The sequence below is a fragment of the Lissotriton vulgaris genome, chromosome 7 (genome assembly GCF_964263255.1).
Source record: "Lissotriton vulgaris chromosome 7, aLisVul1.2, whole genome shotgun sequence".
Taxonomy (NCBI): Eukaryota; Metazoa; Chordata; class Amphibia; order Caudata; family Salamandridae; genus Lissotriton; species Lissotriton vulgaris.
In genome coordinates, this window is record NC_141695.1 from 687,731,096 (window position 1) to 687,747,820 (window position 16,725).

General features: G+C 43.6%; 1 protein-coding gene across 2 annotated transcripts in view; it reads right to left on the reverse strand.

Moving 5' to 3' along the window:
• The window catches only part of ERN1 (endoplasmic reticulum to nucleus signaling 1), a 673,099-nt gene that overhangs the window by 102,392 nt on the left and 553,982 nt on the right, over positions 1-16,725 (reverse strand). For both annotated transcript variants that reach the window (XM_086930909.1, XM_086930908.1), the window contains exons 17-18: positions 7,478-7,677; positions 3,756-3,903 (exon numbers count right to left, since the gene is read on the reverse strand). In XM_086930909.1, coding sequence (XP_086787035.1) covers positions 3,756-3,903; positions 7,478-7,677 — 348 coding nt within the window. The remainder of the gene's footprint in view (positions 1-3,755; positions 3,904-7,477; positions 7,678-16,725) is intronic.

A 16,725-nucleotide genomic window follows, 5' to 3' on the forward strand; every position in this document is an offset into this window, starting at 1 on the left:
ATGGCAATATCCCGGAACAGCTAAGGGAGTGGTTCCCGACAGCTGCAGACAGGCTCAGCTCATGCTAGAGCCCTATCTCACATATTTCCAAGCACTCTGCCTCCAGGATTGATGAGGCCTTCCATAGGAGTGGCTGATAGGAACATATGTGTCCAGTTTAAGGTTAGATATAGGGATACTATATCTAAGTTAGAGGTGATTACACCAACTTACCCCAGCTGAGTGATCAGCCAGTTGTGTCAAATATGGAGGCCAGGCCAGGGGTGGCACAATACATGCTGCAGCCCCTGGTAGGCCTTGGAAACACCTATGCCCTGGGTACCTAGGGTACACTGTTGCAGAGGCCAATAAGGTGAACTAGTTCCAATTCGTAATGCACCGAACTAGTTCCAATTCGTAATGCACCTAGGGTGCATTGGCCGTAATTTAGAGAGAACAGCAGGCTGTGGGTCTGATTAGCAGGCCCACAGCCTTATTAAGTCATAAACCAGTGAAGCAAAAAGCAAAAATTTGGGGTGACCATAGGATAGCAGACCCTACTCTCCTACAGTCTTCAGCAGGCACTGGTCTTTTCTTCCTCTTGTAAACAGTCACTTTCCCAGTATTTGGGTCAGTATATAGTTTAGACTGATCTTCTGTAGAGGGGTCTGGATGGATGATCTCCTCTTCCACAGTCTTTTGCCTAGGTGCCAATGATTTAGGTTCGACCTTCTTCGGTTCGACCGTTTTCGGTGCCATGATCTGCTTTTGCGGTTTTATGGGCAGTGTCTGTCCAACAGGTTTTGTCGGTGCGACGTCTTTTACCGGTTGCACCACCTTTTTTGGGCCGATTGGCTTTATTAGCTCGACAACCTTTATCGGGAGTCCTGGCTTGTTCGGTTGTACAGGTGTTCTTGGAGCCTGTGGCTTCGGCTCGATGCCCTTCTTTTGATCGATGGGCTTCAGCTTGGCGCCCTTCTTCGGATCGATGTACTTCGGCTCGACCGTTCTTGGTTGGTCTACTTACGGTTTCGTTTTCGGGTCGACGACCGCCTTGGGCGTGGCCCCTTTGCTTTCGTAGACCAAATGTTGCCCTTTTTCGGCTGTCGAACTGGATTTGTTCGAGTCGACGGCCCTTGGTTTCGAAGGTTTATATGGAACGCTGGCCTTCGGCTCGGCGCCCTTTGTGGTTATCCCCTTCGGTTCGACGACGTTCTGTCCGAAGACTGTCGTGTCGAAGACTTTCGGTTTCGATTGAACCGGTCTTGGATTACGTGTTTCAGAAGGCTCTTTTTGTATATTCTTAGCCGGGTTGTATTGCGGGGCTATAGAATCAGTGTTTAGGTCTTGGCTAAGGCCTGTTGGGGATGCCTCGACCTGAGTCTCTGTTCAAGGTGTAGTGTATGTGTGGGACGTTGTACTCACGGTTCGCCCCTCATTGTCATCGGAGTCGTCCGCGACAGCTACGATGTCTTGGTTGTATTCATCGACCTCGACAATGTGTTCTTCCTCGTCGATATAATATTCAGAGTCGGCGTCGGAGTCTTGATCCGAGTCTTCGACGTCTACTAGTTCTTCGTCGTCGAAGATATTCTCGGGCTCCGGTGCCGACCTCTGCATCTCTTGCCTTGCCGCCCGCCGATTCCGGATCATCTTTTTGGACCGGAACTGGGCACAAGCTAGGCAATCGTCTTCATTATGATCTGGTGATAAGCATTTGTTGCATACAGGATGCTTATCTGTATGCGGGAACTTTGAGTTGCACTGCGGGCAATATTTGAATGGACTTCGCTCCATCGACCGTCGGTCCACGTGGAGTCGAGAAGGCCCAAGGGCCCGATTCGACGACCGGAGTGCACGTAAATTGTGAAGAACGCTTTTCGGTACCGATCGAAAAATATACAGACGAATCCGAAGGCCTTTTGACCTATTAGAGAAGTTTATTTCGATTCCGAACTTGGAGTACAGGAAAATGTATCCGAACCCAATGGCGGAAAAAAACTATCTGGGGATGGAGAGGATGCCCATGCGCACTGTAGTCCAGGGGAGGAGCCACCTATCTTGTGATACTTCGAAGACTCTTCCAGGACAACAATGTGCAATCATCCAGACCCAACACTAGGCGGCGATCTATGCACAGATATGAATTCAGCAGCCCACATGCCTCGAACCCATTGACTATGTGATTAAACTCATAATTGTGCACAAGCACAGCCTAAACATCACCAGAGGCAGATTAATTAGTAAACATGCAGTTAACAAACCAAATAAGTAGCTTAAGATAATGTACTGCTACTTGTTGGTAGCAGTCAGGCAGGGGAAGATAGTGCAATGGTGGGTAGTTGGATGCTGGAGTGGCTGTATGGTGTGTTGATGATGGTAGTGCAGTGCTCAGGGTGGTATTAAAGAGTTGATTGTGGTAACCTTATGATGGCCGGTGTGAAAATTGCTTAGTCCTGCAGTAACAGGATGGTCATGCAGAATAAGAGACCAGCACAATTCTATAGGGAGTAGTGTGGTGGTAGAGCAGGCAGCATATTAGTAATAGTGAACAAAGTGGTAATGCATTACTGAACATCATAGTGTGTCTCTGGTAGAGGCAGGAGCTGATGTTCAACACGGAGTGACTCTTCGTTGCAAGCTGTTTAACAAGAACATTGCTACAATACAAAGATACTGCGTCAAGGGCTAGCAACTCACACAGTTCTATTTTCCTTGCATTCGTTTTCTTGCCACCCAAAGAAAATGGTGGGGGCAGAAGGATAGGGGAAACAAAAAAGGAATATCATGAGTTTTGTTGCCAACATCATCCAATCACAAGACATCACCATCATCTCCTACGCAGATGAAACCCAACTCATCCTCAAACATCACCAGAACCAACTTCATGACCATGGTATCAGAATGGTTGCAAACCAAATGCCTGAAGCTCAACTCTGAAAAGATGAAAGCACTGGTCTTCGGCAACAAGACCTCCCTATGGGATTCCACCTGGTGACTGTCAGAGCTAGGACCAACACTCACAACAACAGACCACGCAAGAAATCTAGGGATCATCCGAGATGACAAGCTCAACAAGAAGGTTCATCTCTGGCTTCCACCTGCTACATGTGCTGCGAAAGATCCACAAACGGCTGCCTCAGAACACCAGAAGGATTGTCACACAAGCACTCATCACCAGCAAGCAGGACTACCTACGGCAACACCCTTTACACCAGAATCTTCAAACAACTTCTACACAGACTCCAGACCATCCAGAACACAGCCACAAGGCTCATATTAGACCTCCCAGGCTGCACCCACATCCCACCGCACCTCAGCAAGCTTCACTGGCTCCCCATTTATATAAGCGCATCAAATTCAAACTTCTGACGCACACATTCAAAGCACAAACCAACACAGGAACAGAATACCTACATAGCCACACACACTTTCACTCACCTGACAACTACGCTCTGCCTCACTCACACATGCAATGCATTTGCAAATGAAAAACTGGAGGCCGCTCATTCTCCTACATCGCACCCAAGACATGGAATGACCTCCCTCAACACATCAGAGCCTCTTCCTCACTTGTTGAGTTCTGTAAGAAGCGGAGCATGGCTCTTCATATAAGCACCTTGGGACCACTCACCTACACACCTTGCCAAGCACCTGGATACTCTTCTCGGGGGATTACTGTACTATGCAAATCAACATAACATATCACCTACGTGTGATGAAGTGAAGGAGTGAAGTCAATCAGTGTGTATACAATTTTCAGTGACCTTACATACCATGCTTTTCAAGGTCCAAACAGTCTAGACTGTAAGCCCCTAGAAGAATGTTGGCTTGCCGCTGCAGGGACTTGCCAAATGGATGACTGCCTTCTGAAACCACGTAATAGAACACGCAGCCAGCTGAAAAAATGTCAACTGTGTAGGTCTGCAAACAAGACAAGAAAGAAAACAGTCTGAAATGATCATTTAAATGAGCATCTTTATTTTGAATACACATTTTAATATCTGATGTGTGAATGCACACACAAAATTCATTGTAAATACAAATGAAAAATATGTTATATGTACGCTCATATAGGATCTGTATATTGCTTTAAAGAAAAGCAAAACAATTTTTCCTGAACCCAGCATTTCAGGGCTGCTGATACTCCTTTTCTCAATTACTTCACCAGTCAAATCATTTGGCATTGCAATTGATGCCACTCTTTCTGACATTACTGACATCAACGATTTACAAAAAGGGGGTGGTGATGAACAGAGTGTCTGAGTTAAACAGACCACTCTTACCCAGTCCAAAGATCAGGGCTTGATCCATCACCGTTATTTATCTCACTGCCCCATCCCAGCTCAGAACCTGGCTATATGCAAATCAGTCTGTCCCTGGCCCAGTGCATCATGGGAACAGGGCAGACTAAACTACCAAGCCAATTCTTCACCAGAAAGGAGACAAGCTACCGGGGACCGGTTTCTGGCATTTCAGCCTTCTTCGGCCCGGCTTGCTTGAATCCTGATGGAGCAGTGAGAAAGGGACTCATGTCTGAGTATACCCTGCCACACCTATAGTGGCCAAAAACGATTTACAAAAAGGGGGTGGTGATGAACAGAGTGTCTGAGTTAAACAGACCACTCTTACCCAGTCCAAAGATCAGGGCTTGATCCATCACCGTTATTTATCTCACTGCCCCATCCCAGCTCAGAACCTGGCTATATGCAAATCAGTCTGTCCCTGGCCCAGTGCATCATGGGAACAGGGCAGACTAAACTACCAAGCCAATTCTTCACCAGAAAGGAGACAAGCTACCGGGGACCGGTTTCTGGCATTTCAGCCTTCTTCGGCCCGGCTTGCTTGAATCCTGATGGAGCAGTGAGAAAGGGACTCATGTCTGAGTATACCCTGCCACACCTATAGTGGCCAAAAACGATTTACAAAAAGGGGGTGGTGATGAACAGAGTGTCTGAGTTAAACAGACCACTCTTACCCAGTCCAAAGATCAGGGCTTGATCCATCACCGTTATTTATCTCACTGCCCCATCCCAGCTCAGAACCTGGCTATATGCAAATCAGTCTGTCCCTGGCCCAGTGCATCATGGGAACAGGGCAGACTAAACTACCAAGCCAATTCTTCACCAGAAAGGAGACAAGCTACCGGGGACCGGTTTCTGGCATTTCAGCCTTCTTCGGCCCGGCTTGCTTGAATCCTGATGGAGCAGTGAGAAAGGGACTCATGTCTGAGTATACCCTGCCACACCTATAGTGGCCAAAAACGATTTACAAAAAGGGGGTGGTGATGAACAGAGTGTCTGGCTATATGCAAATCAGTCTGTCCCTGGCCCAGTGCATCATGGGAACAGGGCAGACTAAACTACCAAGCCAATTCTTCACCAGAAAGGAGACAAGTCCCCGGTAGCTTGTTTCCTTCCCAGTGTAAGAATTGGCTTTTGTAGTTTGGTTTGCCCTGTTCCCATCATGCACTGGGACAGGAACAGACTAATTTGCATACAGCCAGGTTCTGAAACTGGGATGGTGCAGTGAGCTAAAAAAGGTGTTGGATCTAGCCCTGATCTCTTGACTGGGTGAGAGTATTCTGTTTAATTCAGAGACTCTGTCCCTCACCACCCCTTGTTGTAAATATTTTTGTCCACCCTAAGCGTGGAAGGGTATACTCAGATGTGAGTCCCTTGCTCATTGCACCATCAGGATTCAAGCAAGCCGGGCCGAAGAGGCTGAAATGCCAGAAACCGGTCCCCGGTAGCTTGTTTCCTTCCCAGTGTAAGAATTGGCTTTTGTAGTTTGGTTTGCCCTGTTCCCATCATGCACTGGGACAGGAACAGACTAATTTGCATACAGCCAGGTTCTGAAACTGGGATGGTGCAGTGAGCTAAAAAAGGTGTTGGATCTAGCCCTGATCTCTTGACTGGGTGAGAGTATTCTGTTTAATTCAGAGACTCTGTCCCTCACCACCCCTTGTTGTAAATATTTTTGTCCACCCTAAGCGTGGAAGGGTATACTCAGATGTGAGTCCCTTGCTCATTGCACCATCAGGATTCAAGCAAGCCGGGCCGAAGAGGCTGAAATGCCAGAAACCGGTCCCCGGTAGCTTGTTTCCTTCCCAGTGTAAGAATTGGCTTTTGTAGTTTGGTTTGCCCTGTTCCCATCATGCACTGGGACAGGAACAGACTAATTTGCATACAGCCAGGTTCTGAAACTGGGATGGTGCAGTGAGCTAAAAAAGGTGTTGGATCTAGCCCTGATCTCTTGACTGGGTGAGAGTATTCTGTTTAATTCAGAGACTCTGTCCCTCACCACCCCTTGTTGTAAATATTACTGACATCAAGGCATTAGCTCACCCTTAGTAAAATCAAATTTTCTTGTAGCAGCCGCACAACTGAAAACAGCAGCCAATGCACTGATTATTTCTCAATGGAAATTCAGCAACACTATTCTTGTGGTTGTGCCGCAAGCCTCACTAGCCACAGTCAAAGCTGTGCTCAAATGCACAGGAAGACTAATTTCTTATAAGAGAAAATGCGATCATAGCTCCGCAATACTGAAATATCAAAAAGGCTTCCCATTGAAGGACCAATTTTAGAATCTTCTCCTCAACCACACACACACCCACACCCCCCCAACCGCACCCACAATCGCACCCACACACAACCACAACCCCACATACAACCACACACACACAACCACACACACAACCACACCACACACACAACCACCCAGCCACACACACAACCACACACAACCACACCACACACACAACCACCCAACCACACACACAACCACGCAATCACACACACAACCACGCAACCACACACACAACCACACACAACCACGCAATCACACACACAACCACACCCACACACACAACCACACCCACACAACCACCCCCACACCGCCACACACAAACCACCCACAAACACCCAACCACAGACAACCCCCCTCCCACCCACCCAACCACACACACACACCCAACCATACACACCCCACCACACCCACAACCACACCCAACCACAACCACACCCAACCCCAACCACAACCACACACACCAACAACCACACACACCAACAACCACACACACCAACAACCACACACACCAACAACCACACACACCAACAACCACACCAAGTAGTGCAATAGCCAATAGGTCTCGCCTTTGGGACCTTATAAGTGTTTAGCCACGCAACAGTTGATGTGGTTGCACCAAGGATCTTGTGCTGCATAACACTTTACTCAGAAGGTCCCAAAAGCGAGACCTATTGGCTATGCCAATGCTTGTTTATATTCTTTTTTTTCTGATGGATTACATTAAAATGTTAAAAAAAATGAAATTTTCAGGCATGCCTAAAATCCCCCTTAAAAAGACTATCTTTCAATGAGATTAGCATACATTATAGCAAATTCTAATTGTAGCCTTTCCAAAAACCTGTCTTTTGAAGGCTTCATTGTAAACTTTTTCGTACAAAGGAACGCTTATTTTAATTTTCTCACTTACAGGATTATCTTTACAATCTTCACTCAATATTTCTTGTGCAATCCACCCTTCTGTGCCAGGGACGCCAGACCGACGGCTAAAGCTGTGTCTGCCCACTGCGAGTTTCTTGCACAGGCCAAAATCAGAGATCATAGCTTTTACCTTGCCATGTGCATTAGGCATGGAGATAAGAATATTGTGAGGCTTCAGATCTCTGTGGACTGATAAAGAAAACAAGAATTTAGCCTGAGTATTACATTAGTTCATGAAAGGAGTACATTCGCTTCACACATCCCCTCCATTAAATTCTTACAGACCTATAACTTGAAAGCCCACAACAGTTTTTTTATATTTCAATTGAGAAGAAGAAAAAATACTTAATTATAACTATGATTCTGCAGGGTTGGAATCTATCACAGATTCAAATGCCTGAATCATTTGCCTCGGTCAGGCTGGGAGTCACACGTAATATTACAAATAGAAGTGAGATAAATGCAAGGAAATATAGCAGTGTTTATTTAGTGGCACTTTAATCTAACCCAACCAGGTATATTTTAGGTAACTTTAATGTCTGGTTGAGAGCCCATATGAGTTTGGTTATCCAAGTGTTCAGTACAGGGTGAAGGCTGTGCGCGCGATGAGCCTTGGTTCAGCTAAAGGGGCTTGTGTTTCTGAAGGGTAATTTATACTTTACATGATTCAGCGCCATTTAGAACTTACTTTAATATCTGAAATGCTGTACAGGTTTATAGAGTAAATGGATAGGCACTAAGTTGGATGATATCAGTGATATCATTAATGATGTAATTTCAAATGTCATCAATGATGACACTGAATATGTCATGAGTGATTAAATATGTGAGGTCATAAGCAGTGCATGGCAGGGAGCAAATAATAGTCAGCTCAGTACAATGCCTGTGTTCTGTTAGGGCCTAGTGAGACTACTAAACAAGAATTTGCAATGCAATAGGTTTCGCATTTACTCGAGTTTGAGCTATTGACATTGCAAATGATAATGCTTTTTATTTTTGTTTTAGTTTTTAAACCTAAATAAAAGGCCGTCGTTTCGAAATGCTTTATTCGGTTTGTAAAGATACAACCATGTAGCAAAAGTCAAAAATAAATTACAATACATAGCAAACCACAAATGAATTACAATACATTGTAATTTGCATCGACCTTGATTTACCAAACACCGACAGTACTATGTACAATATACGTATAACATTTGTGCAAATGAGCAATCTAAAGTGCATATTGATACTCTCGCCTAATAGTACATGTGCAAATTAGCAGTAAGTGCAAAAAATGCTGGAAGTACTCATCTTCTGGCATATGTACAAATTTCGCAAAGTTAAAGTGCGTATAAATACATACAATCAATCGATATTCGTACACAAGCTAACAATAAAGTGCAATAGGTGCTGGAAGAACTGGCAATAATTAAGTTTAAAAAATCAGGGTTGTGTATTGGATTTATACAATGATTAATTTACGTAAAAGAATGCATTTCAGAATATAAGTAGCCACATAAAAACATATATCTGGACTCTCTAAGTTAAACATCAGTTGCTTCGCTTTCTTTGTACTAAGAATGTTATATTTTAAAAAGATGGGTTTCAGGTAAAATTTTCTATAGGAAGTATAAATAAATAAAAGGCATAGTCTCATACAATACCAATAGCTTAAAGTCGGGTAAATGCGAGACCTACTGCATTGCAAATTCTGGTCTCAGTAAAGGTCAGAGCGTAAACGAACTTGTGGGATAGATAGTTCTTCTGTCTGAGATCGGAGCCAGATGTGTTCATCAGGCAGGGCCGTTCCAGCTGAACTCGAGCCCGAGAGAATTTGAAATGCACAGAGATTAACGATGCTCTTTGAGGCCTTATCTCATAAGATCTTTGCAACCTAAGGTGGCCTCTCTGTAAGTAAGCCAGGAGCGCTTAAGATCTCTGCGGCGGAGGAGGATAAGGAGCCGAGTGTATAAGATCAGCCTCTGTGTGACATGAGAAAGAGTTTCGACTGTTGTATCTGTACAGTAGAGGAATGCGTACATGCGCGGTTAGATCCGTGTGAGCAGAGGGACAGCACTGCTGTCAAAAGCCTGGCTCAAGTCTCAACATCTATGTACACTGAGGGACAGCTCAGCTGTCCAACTTGTGAATGTGTAACACCGCTAAACATGTATTAAAAGCAACACACTGGTAACAAAAAACAAGCATTAACGTTAAATCTGCAGAATGCAATTTGATGATAGTATATTTAAATAAAACACAAATAATTGTGTTTAATACAATTTCCAGAAAGTTTATCTGCCACTGATATGAAAGTGTTCTTGAATAGGTGAAGTGCTATAAATACTTAGGAACCAAAGGTGATGGAAACTAAATTGGTTATACTAGCATTAGATCAAGAGGGGAAAAAGTAGTACAGCTGTAGCAAGAACCCTGAATAATTCAAGTTGCAGTGTGGTGACTATACTGCAATGCCCTAAGAGAAAGCTCATAAAATGAAGGGTGCCACTCAGTAGTTTGAGAAGAAACAATGTTGCTCCTACATTAAATATTATTTTAGGCTTTACTGCAAGCATGTACCACGAACATAAAAAGGAAAAAAGAAGGCACGCACCTACCAACTATGGCTTCCATGTGCTTGCAATAAAAATGTTGGCTAAAAAAACATAACACTGATGCACATATTTTACTAGGCATGTTTTCAAATATTAAGTCTCTCAATTGCGCCAAGAATTGTATTATTATTTGTAAAGGGGACAAGAATAAAGCACCATATAACCAAGGATTAAACTTGGATAAAAACGATATATTTTTTTTTTTAAAGGAGACGGAAATTAAATGGCCAGTTAACTGGGCACTTGCATTGCAGGCAACATACATTGTTGGCATTTAACGTTAATAGACAAATACAATTAAAACCACAATTTGAACCACCTTGAGAAAATAACTAATTTTAGGAGTTGTGAACAATGTTCATTAGCCTCGTGCAGTCTCTCAAAATGAATGGATCAATGGGAAAAGTGGGTTAACCCACTGACTGCCCCATGATAAAGCTGTACTTGGAACAAAATGTGAATGACGATTTAACGGATCAATGGATAAAGCCCACTGACCAAAATGTCCTCTGTATATTTATATTTTGAATGATTTTTCTGAAAAAAGTCAGGCGAAAAAGTTAAAATGGTCTCAAAGGTCAGGACAAAAAAAATTGGCAATAGATTTAGTAGAGGCAAAAATGTCACAAACTTATTTTCACATCCATAAATCCACTCCAACTGAGGATTTGATACCGGAGTTAAAACTACTCACAGGTTACTGTCTTTTTTTTTTACAAAGCTTCAAATGTGCTGGGTGCCAAATTGCTGGGCTTGACATTTGATGAACTATATAATGAGACAAAAAAAGATAGATGTGGCATCCGTATAGCAATGATTCGTTGTGCAGATCTATGTAGTAATTCGAATGCAAATGTGAAGTCGTTTAAAACTAATATTACACACCAGCTGACTATGTTTGACACGTGCAGCTGATGCCACTGCTAAGACTAGCAAGTAATCCTATAGTATGGACAGTAAGAAGTGTTGTACAATGCAATAACCAGTTAATCCGTGTATGCCAAGAACTCAAATTCAAACCTGATATTTCCAGGTTTGTGTGGGGGGAAAAAAAAGAAAAACTTTACAATGTAAAAAGAGCATGTAATGGAATTTTATTTGAGGATTAAACAAGTAGATTTTGCAACCCTCGATGGTGCAATATAGGATGGGATTTGCGGCTTCGCAATATTGCTTAAGGGGTTGTGGGGAGGAGGGCACCTTCTTCCACATTCTATGGGACTACACCAAAATCCGCACATACTGGGTCAGGCTGAAAGGTATCATGGAAGAAGTGATCGGGCGGAAGTGCCGCTGGAGGCCCGATGGCACGTTCTAGGGGTGACGAGTGATGTTACCTGGCCAAAGTGGGACCAGTTGTGGCTGGCCCTTGCCAGTATGGTGGCTAAGAGGAACATAGCCCGGCTCTGGGGGAGTGACCTGTTGCCAACGGTGGAGGAATGGGAACAAGACTTGGATTGGTGCCAGAGGGCAGAGAAGGTTATGTATAGCAGTCGGGGGTGCCCCAAGAAATGAGAGAAGATATGGCTTGCATGGAGAAGATACAGAGGGGCTGGTTGGATATCCCGGATGGATCAGCATTGGGTTGAGAGGTGTCCACTACGGGAGATCGCCCTCTGGTTGGCATGCTTTGTACACTTTTAGTGGGTCGTGCTCACTGAGGGATCGACCACTCGCAGTGATGGGAGATAATGGTCAGGATGCAAGGAGGGGAGGGGGAGTAGGGGGCTGGGAGGGGTCGACAATGAGGGAAGGGGGCCTGACTCGGGATGTTGTTGGCGCTTAGGTACTGACTACTAAGTTCCGTGGGGGGAGGACTGTGGGGGTGGGTCAGTGTGGTTTGCAGCAAGGGGTCTTAAGTGATTGTATTGTGATATTTGCCAATGAACCTCCACTACTATCTGATGTGCATTGTGATGGAGCTGTTATGTTCTAATAAAAAGATTTTTTTTTTTAAGTTGAGATTTCTTTAGATTCCTATTCTCATTTAGACCACTTTCAGGTGATTTTGGTTCACTGTGTGGAAGGGGGCAATACTATGATTCATACTTTGAAAACCAGATGTTTCAAATGGTTTACAGTCACAAACTGCTTATTTTATTTGCAATTTGAATAAAGCAACTAGGGTAAGGATTTCCTGATTACTACTTTCCAAGTACACAAATATAAATTAAGTAAACAATTCTTGTGATTTTCTTTAAAATTATGCAGAATAAATTAAGAATTACTGCTTTTGAAAAATAAAAAAAAGTAGATTTTGCAAGTCTGAAGTCCTTGAATCCTTCTTGCATATTATGTTGCAATATATCTTTTTTTGTACACATGAAGAAGCTGATCTATGTTTTTAGATTACATGTGCTAATGTTCACTTTTAATGTTAATTGTGCCTGTTTAAATAGTTATATGAAACCTATATTAAACTACTACAACAAAAAATAGGTCAATATAGCAGACTTAACTTATGATGACTTGCCTTAATAGTCATTGCAAGAAATGACGAGTATTTGACCCACGTGCCGAATCAATTATTAAGGTCCCTGACCATTGTAGGAGTCAACTATCAATTGACTATTGAAAAAAAAAAAGCTTTGTTCTAAACTACGGGAACCCAGAATTTGTGTGCTTATTGCATGGTTACCAGCAAGTTCTTAGAAAAGGTTGCTATTTGTGAGCCATATTCATATGTGGAAAACAAACAGCAAGAAGTACCTTGTTTTACCATCGTTTTACATATGTTTTCGACTATAAATAGTCCTACTGGACACACAAGATTCTACTGAGCTTAATGTGACTGAGGTCATTTAGCTTTTCTGGTGCTCCTGGATCTCTCTGTGGCTTTTGACACAGTTGACCACCATGTGATATTTAACAGGCTCAATATCACTGAGGCAGAAGATCAGCTTTTCTTTATTGGGCCGTACACAAGATCACTAGTGTAACTTTATTGTGATTCCACAACTTTAGAATCCGGTGTTTCTCCAGGCTTTCCATTGTCTACATGTCTTTTGAACACATACATGAAACTATTATTCTTCATCACTGGATAAGGGAATTTACATTTTCAGTGTTATCCAAATGATACACATTTTTATTTTTAGAAGCGGACGGAACTTGGTCAAGATATGACAGTCCATGTGATTTGCTGATCGAGATCGAAACCTGGATGAATGCAAGCTGAGGTTGGCTTAGTTAGACTAAGACCGTGAGGTGAGGCTCGGATTTCTGCTGAGAGGTATGGCCTTCCACCACCTTTAAGTCTGCCTGGGTGACAAGTTGACCTGAATTGTTTTGCCACTTTTTCACCCTTAGTTGTACATTACCTTATTCATCTTTTTGGTTGACTGCATCAAAAATTGTGATTATTTAAAACTTGCGTTAGGAATGTACAGTTTATGTAAATAATTCTATAACTAAACTTTTTAGAAATTTAGCAGACTGTGGCCTATTGCACTATTCTTGTGCTTGTCTGTTCACTGTAAATACTGTCCACTGTAATATATGAGTTTCTATGTCCCCCACTGTCCCTGTATGATTGATTGTTGTAAGCTTGTGACATGCCTGATAGAATGATAGATTTTTCCTTCCCACATTTTTTGTACCTAGCATGTAATACTGTTTAATTTTGAACCAATTGTTCTTTGATAACATTAAGCAAAATAATAAAAGCTACTGATCAGCTCCAAGCCTTGAATTTTACTTCAGGTTGAGTGTCTTAAATTGCTAAATGGTTACTTGTATCAGTACTGGCATCCCCTTCTTGTTGTTATAGAGAGGTATGGACTGCATTACTTTTTGGACTGATCCATGTGTGTATATTTCTAACAGAAAGGTACACATTAACCGAGATTTGAACTTCGAGTTCCATTTCCCACTGCTTGGGGTCGAGCGAGCACATGACTTGATTTACACATAGGTGATGCAATGAAGAAATGTTTAATCATCGTTGTTTTAATACAAGTTTTTTAAATAAAATGTTGTGGAAAAGTGTATCTAAGGCAGAATAGAGAAATGCATGGGTAAAGGTTCTATTATTTGAGGGGTGAGCTGCAACCATTACACTGGCTATGAATCTCTAAATCACCTGATGTTGACAAACTATCTTAACTGGATGCTGCGACAACTGTTATTACGTACATCATGTCGAAATGCTCTTGTTTCTGAATATAGACAGACACAATTACACATAAATGCAATCTGAAAAAAACATAACTTACAGAAAGTCAGTCTCATGACCAGGTGGTCAGCTAAGGTGTGTGAAAATCAGTATGGTGATTACTACTGGCGGTGTTATGGTGTCACAGTGTGCCATGTGCATGTGTCATAGTGTGTGCTGGTATGTCAAGGAGGACTTTTCTGGGGGCCATCAGGGGGTGGGGGGCTGACAGACCACTGTGATAAGGCTACAAGGTGGCATGTTTGAACACACATAAAGGTGTCACTGTAGGAGGAACAGTATATGTACTAGTACGGGCGAGCCTCAAGTGTAAGATCTTCCGCCAGCCTTACCTCCTTGACAGGGGGAAACTTCTTCCTGCATTCCAGTGACAGGCTCCGTAGGTCGCTCTGCGTGTTCTCCATCAGCTTCTTGATGGCCTCGGGACTGCTGGTGCTGCTTGACATCTTGTCGCGGCCCCGGGCTTTCACTCTTCGGTATTGCCCCACACGAAGCCCTCCTGGGCTGGCTCAGTACGGCACGGTTCTATCCTTCTAAATACTCCCAGCGAAGGCAAGTGTTCTACTCTTGCCCCAAGTACTCTACCTGAGGGCTAGCTGTCAGTGTTTTCCAGGGTTGACACGGGGCACTGCAGCGTAGCTCTTCCCACTGCTGAACAGCGTCCGCTGTCAGCCCTTCCTTTAGTCATGTTGAGTTTGCTCTCGATGATGATCCTGAGGGTCTTGGCATGGGTGGTGGGGGTGAGTGTTGATTGGAGTTCTCTTGGCCACCAGTTGGAGTCTGATGGTGATGTGCTCTTTGGTAAGATCACAATTTCGGTATTGTCAGTTTTCAGCATTAGACAGTTGTTCTCCATCCAGTGGGTGATTTCCGTCATGCAGGCATTGAACATGATCTGGGTGCTGCATATCTGGTCTATGAGGGAGAGAATGAGTTGGGTGGTGTAGTAGAGCACGCTAATATTATAAGATCGGATGATGCTGGGTAGAGGGATCATGTATGCGTTGAAGAGAGTCAGGCTCAGGAAGGATCCTAGCAGAACTCCGCAGATGAGATTCCTGGGTCTGAGGTGTACAGTGCCAGAATAACTGACTGAGTCCTTCCAGTCAGGAAGGAGCAAATCCAACGGACTGCATGTCCTTTGATTTCGATGTTGTGTTGGCATTGGATGAGGATCGGATGGGAGATTGAATCAAATGCTGCAGAATTTGAGGTCTTTTCTCTCCAGAGCCATGCGAATGTCATTCCTGGCAACAACGAGGGCAGTTTCCATGCTGTGGATGGGTCTCAATTTAGACTGAATGGTGTTGAGGAGATAGTAGTCACTGAGGTATTCAGTGAGGTGTATGTTGATGACTTTCCTCTAAAACTTTGGCACAAATTTTAGCAGGAAGATCAGTCCTTAGTTGGCGACCTTTGACGGGTCCACAGACGGTTTCTTCAGCAAAGACAAGACAGTTGTGTATTTCCAAGCTATTGTGAAGGTTGCCGAAGAGGTGGAGGCATTCAAAATGGGTGTGAGCATAGTGTTGATGGGCTGTGAGCTGAAGTTGCTGTAAATAGCAGTGATTTTGTTGCTAAAGAATTGAGGGATTGTTACAGAGGTCCCGCGAGAGAGTGATCGAGTTGGAAGTGGCCAATGGTGTGGTGAAATCTTTGACAATGGTGAAGATTTCTTTGCTTCTGTTAGTGCTGGTATCAATGCTGTCCGCCAGAGCAGCAAATTGGTGGTATGGATCATTTGGTGGTAGAGTCTCAGGGCAGATATGAAAGTGCTCCTGTCTGTATTGTTCTGGCTCATTCTCCATTTGCGCTCCAGTTGTTTGCAGTGGCGTTTCATCACTCGGAGCTCCTCCGCGTACCAACTGGTCTGCGATCTTGATCGTATTGTGTTTGAGGAAGGCCAGAGAGGTGACCCAATTGCTGAAATTCTTGATGGTTTTGGGACGGTTGAGAGGCAACACATAAACACAAAGAGTTAATTAGGCATCGGGTCAATTGACAACGGTCCCTTCCAAAAATATTTATAAAGTCCAATATTGTTTGAATGTTCTTTTTTCTCTCATTATGGAAAATGTTACAAGCAGATGCAGCCAACGTGTTTCGTCCCAAACAAGGGCTTCTTCAGGGCAAGAAAAGTCAAGTTCATTTGAGGAGGGCAATGCTGGTGTTGTGACACACAGTTGTGAATACATGGGAAGTGGAGTGACTGAGTTTACCTAGCTGCCACTATATATTTTTTTCATGTAGACTCAGATGTTGCAGAAGTTGGGGAAGATAGGGTCCAGGAGTTGTCCTGTAAGAAGGATACGTCCCTTTACTCATTGGGTGAGGCCCAGGCTTCCAAGGTCTTCAATGAGGGCTCTTGAGTTGGGGCTGGCGTGGTCTTCCAAGTGGAAGTTCAGGTCTCAAAGTAGAACGTAATTGCTAACTTAGAGGGTGAGCAGCACAACGAAGTCCGTGATG